We start from the raw sequence: 5,471 nt of genomic DNA on the forward strand, positions 1-5,471 counted from the left end.
CTTTAATTACACCCATGCTGCTTCACATTCTTCACAATTCTTGAGTCCAACACATTCAGATGGCTGCAACACCAGGACTGGAGCATTCTAGGAAGGCTTTTGGATGGGCTGCTAGAGACAAATCTGGGTTTCTCTCCCCCTTCGACTTCACCAGAAGGTATACATTTCAAGCTCTTCAATTCCTCAACTTTACAAGTAGTTCATGCCAGTGATGTTCTGTTTATTAATGGTGCAGGGAAACAGGGGAGAAAGATGTGGCAATCAAAGTGTTATTCTGTGGTATATGCCACACTGACCTCCACAATATTAAGAGTGAATGGGGTCAGTCCTTTTATCCACTGGTACCCGGGTAAGCTTCCTACTCTCTTTCATCCTATCTTTCAAACACAAGATGTTTTCTTAACTTCTACGTTTGATTTCTGAAACATTCTGAAAATTTATTGATATACTTAACTTGTAGTATGATTTTCAAAATATGAGAGAAAATGGCTAAGCTTCAACTCAAATTTGGAGTGTGCACACACAAAATATGACTGTCATTGGATGGTCCCCCCAGAAGAAGCAAGAATTTTTGTTGTCCCTGCATGATAAACATTTGAAATAAACTAAACATATATATATATACATACATATATATATATATATATATATATATATATATATATATATATATATATATATATATATATATATTGCAAAATATGCAAGCAATAAGATCTGCCGTATAGATGAAGTTGTAGATCTGCTAAACAGTAAGTTGGAAAATAAAGAGAGCAAAACTTTAGACCGGTTTACTTACTGTATATGTTGCACTGGGTGAGGTAACCATATGATGGAACAAATTTACTTTAGAAAAACACTTTAATGTGATGTAGACAATTTGTTTAATAAATTATTAGCTACCTTTCCAATAAAATATGATATTGTGAATGAACGACAAGTTATTAGTGTTAATTAATGATAGAATAGTATATTCTAATTTAAGCACCAAAATGTAGGCACGAGATTGCAGGTGAAGTGGTAGAGGTTGGAAGCAAGGTAGAGAAGTACAAAGTGGGAGATAGGGTGGGTGTGGGGTGCATGGTTAATTCCTGCAGGTCGTGCAAGAGCTGCGATGAAAATCTTGAGAATTACTGTTCAAAAATGGTTCTGACGTATGGAGGGAAGGATATTGATGGGAGCATCACACAAGGAGGCTACTCTGATCTGGTGGTTGTAGACGAACACTTTGTGATCAGCATTCCTGACGGTCTACCCCTTGAGGCTGCTGCACCTCTCTTATGTGCTGGGATCACAGTGTATAGCCCTCTCCGATATTTTGGAATTGGCAAACCAGGCCTACATGTGGGTGTGGTTGGTCTTGGTGGCGTTGGCCACATGGCAGTTAAGTTTGCCAAAGCTTTTGGGGCTAAGGTCACTGTAATCAGCACATCTCCAAACAAAAAGAAGGAAGCTATTGAGCATCTTGGAGCTGACACATTTTTGGTCAGTCGTAATCAAGAGGAGTTGGAGGTACTTAAATTTTCCCTTTCTGAACCTTTCTACAATTATTTTACGATATATGCTGTAAAATCTGCTTTGTATTATTTCTAGTTTTTTAATATGGTTTACTTTGTGTGCCTGTGAGGAAAAGCAAAAGTTATTGTTTAACTTCTAATGGCCATTTTTTCTGTTCAGGCTGCAAAGGGCACCCTGGATGGTATAATAGACACAGTGTCTGCAGTTCACTCTCTGGTCCCTCTGATTGATTTGTTGAAGACTGGTGGGAAACTTGTCATTGTTGGTCTGCCCGATCATCCTTTGGAGCTTCCAATCTTTCCTATACTAGGTATGCATGTACATGAAAAATTATTACACTTATATAATAGAAATTAGACGGAAAATTAACTTGTATATAAGTTCATGAAAAAGTATATTTTATTTTTCTTAAAGACGTACAATTTGTTTCATAACGTTTATGATAAATATTGTGTTTGGTTTGCAGCAAGAAAGAGTGTAGCTGGCAGTTGCATTGGAGGAATAAAGGAGACTCAAGAGATGATTAATTATGCTGCCAAATACGATATACAGCCTGACATCGAGATTATTCCTGTAGATTATGTAAACACGGCAATGGAGCGTCTCCTCAAAGCAGATGTCAAATATCGATTTGTTATTGACATTGGGAACACACTGAAGCCCAGCTCTTAAATTTCATAATCCATGTTGCAGAGGAGAATTATGTAAGAGGATATGGTTCTTGCTTTAAATAAGGAATATGTCTATGTTGTCTTTTGATTGGATGTTTTACTGTGTGCTTTTGGATTTAGGCGGTCGATGGATTGATGTAGTTGCTATCTTTAATATTATGTGATTAATAAGCATCTCTTTACTAGTATTATGAGATTAATAATTACCTTTTATTTTATTATTTTATACTTCTATGGGAAGAAATTAGGAGAATTTTTGTTTTACTAAAATTTTTATAAACCGGCAATAAAACTATCATAAGCGTGCATTAAAAATTATACAAGAGCGATATGCTTGCAATATGATAATTATTAGTATTTACTTTTATTGTAATATCTAGTGTCTGTTTATTATGAGCTTCGCCTCGTTGTTATATCAATGAATCTATTATATTATTTTAGTTTTGTTCTCTGTAACTAATTGAGTACTTCATTTAAGTGATTAACATTAGAGTATTCTCATTATATTACTTTTATGATTTTAACTTGGTTGCATAGCTACTTTCTACCTCGGGTGCTCAAATTTATTTTATTGATTTGATGATGTTCGAACTAATAAAAAGCTTTGTACAATAAATTGAAAGCTAAGATATCATAAGACATCATTAGAATTTTAGGTATACGACAATGAGCAGTTTTCTAGTAAGACTACTTAATGTCTATATTTAATATTTCTAGCACTTATTCTTGGGCCGGAGACTTTGTAATGAAAGAATTAAATTTGATTTGAGATTCAATTAAAGATTTTGTTAATACAAATTCAAGTAGCCTATTGGATCTTACAAATTCAGTGTAGATATTCTTAGACAACTTTTTTCAAATGAAAAATTACCAATTTTAGTTCTCTTGTGAAACATTCATTTGAAAGAAACGAAAAACTTGGTTATTATAATATATTTTGAAGAGATTATTTTATCCATAGAAATTTACTCATAATAAATGTTATAATCTTATATATATTTTTAATTATTATTTTATTTTACACTTTTTAGAAAAATAATATATTTTAAGAAATATATATTATATTGTTACAGATAGGACTGTGTAAAAATAATTGATCTATATAGTTAACTATAGTATATTATACTAAAAAAACTATCCATTTTTACTATAAAAGTTAAATATACGTACTGTTTTATGGTTCAGTTTTAAAAAACTGAACTTATGAAGTTTTGAGTTCAGTTAACTAATAGAACTGTACTGTATTTTTAAGAGGTCGGTGACAGAGTTGTACTCTCAAATTTTAATGTTGTATGTATGCTGTCTCGGTTCTCACACCTTTGAACTTATTATCACCATTTAAAATGTTTATGTTTGGATTTCATTCAGTGCAACGATATAATAATTAAAAAAAGAAATAATTTCAATTTTTTTATTTGACGTGGATAAAATCTATTTTCTTATATCAATAAACTTATTTTTAAATATTGACATTTAATCTCTAATTTATTAATATATATTATATTAAAAGACTTATAAAATAAAGATTAAATCTACATATAGTTTTAAAAAATATTTTATTTATTTTTGTGTAAAAAAAAGCATCAGAACATTCAACCTATTCATTGAAAGACAGAAATTAAAATATTTATTTTCATAATTAATGTAAGATCATTGGTGAGATTCATTGGTCCTCCTTTTTTTCTGTAGTTTTTCTTGTGGTTTCTTTTAATTAACTTGATTTTGTTTTTCTAGGTTTTTGTTTTTATTTTAAGTTTGTCACTCCAATTATGGTCTTTGTCAAAATCAAATCATTATGCTAAAACTATCACTTAAATTTGAGTGACAATAAAATTACAATTTATTTTTTTAGAAACTTTATGTACTGTGTTGTTAAGAAATAATATATAAATATTTACTTATTTAAATCTTTAAGATCATACCTCGTATTATAATATTATCAAATATTTACTTATTATAAATCTTATTATATTTTAAGAATATTTTAGATTATTTTATCATTTTTAATACTAGTTATAAGAAAAGTAAAATAATAAATAATCAAATAAAAAATATAAACAAATAAAATAATAATAATATTGTGAAATTTTAAACTTATATTTTATTTTTTATTCATATTTTAAATCACTATAATAAAAATAAATTTTATTTCAAATTATATTATGAAATTAATTTAAACTTAAAAATTTGGTTTAAAACTAGTGGAGTGTTAAAATTAGTATAATTCAGTTTAAAATTAGTATAGTTAGTAATTCAGTTCAGTTTATATTATAGTTTAGTATAATTTAGTATAGTTCAGTTCAGTTCAGTTTAATAAAACAAAAAACAGAGTTCAGTTCAGTTTGTCTGAACTCAATTTAGACAAATTAATTTTTAGTTCAGTACAGTTTTTAGTAGTGTAATGAAGTTTAATTCCATTTGTCCACACCTAGTTACAGAGTGTCTCTTAATAACAGATTTTGTTCTGTTAACATCATAAGACATGGGTAATAAATTAAGGATAACAATAAGTCAAGTTGGTTACAGATAGTATCTACAATTTCATCTGTAGCAAAATAAATTCATATGTTATTCTATTAATTGGATACTCCTTTAAATATATTTGTGGGTATTTTAAATTTCACAGGTATTTATAAATATTCGTGAATATTTAAAAAAATATATTTTATTAAATTTTAAAATAAAATCTAAATAAAATTGTAAAACAAAATATAATGTATAATATAAATTAAATTAAATTAAAATTAAAATTTAATTTTTTTAATTTAAATTTAGTCTAATAAAATATAAATTAATTTTAATTTTAGTTGAATTTAACTTAATAAAAGTATAAATTAAATTTTATTTTAATTTTTTGTAGGTAATGGATATATGTAGGTATAGATAGTATGATATTCACACTTGACCTTTTTATAAATGGATATTACCCATGCGTAATAATAAATATCCGGTATCCACAATTAATAAATATTCCTGGGTATTAATTATCCGATGCAAAATTTATCCGCAAATACTCATATGTATGAATATTTTTGTCATCCATAGTAAATTTAATAATACTAATTACAAAAAATAAATCAAGTTTATATTTTTCTCGAAAGATAAATGTACCTTTATCATTAATTTTTTTATTTGGGTTCATAAGATTATTACCTTATCAATAATCAATCATGCATGTCTCTTTCTAGACATCAAGACAAAAAATCATGGAATGATGTACAATCATACCCAATCAATTTCCTAAACAAATTAAGATCTACAATCCTTAGTAATTATAAATCC

The 5,471-nt window shown here is 28.0% G+C and overlaps 1 protein-coding gene across 1 annotated transcript; it reads left to right on the forward strand.

The window, feature by feature from the left end:
• On the forward strand, positions 1-2,410 carry LOC108321663 (probable mannitol dehydrogenase). The gene is made up of 5 exons (XM_017553485.2): positions 1-157; positions 236-349; positions 999-1,512; positions 1,678-1,828; positions 1,985-2,410. Exons 1-5 carry the CDS (start codon positions 60-62, stop codon positions 2,188-2,190), a joined length of 1,083 nt encoding a protein of 360 aa, XP_017408974.1. The 5' UTR covers positions 1-59; the 3' UTR covers positions 2,191-2,410.
• The last annotated feature ends 3,061 nt before the right edge of the window (positions 2,411-5,471 follow it).

This window comes from Vigna angularis, chromosome 1 (assembly GCF_016808095.1).
Source record: "Vigna angularis cultivar LongXiaoDou No.4 chromosome 1, ASM1680809v1, whole genome shotgun sequence".
NCBI lineage: Eukaryota > Viridiplantae > Streptophyta > Magnoliopsida > Fabales > Fabaceae > Vigna > Vigna angularis.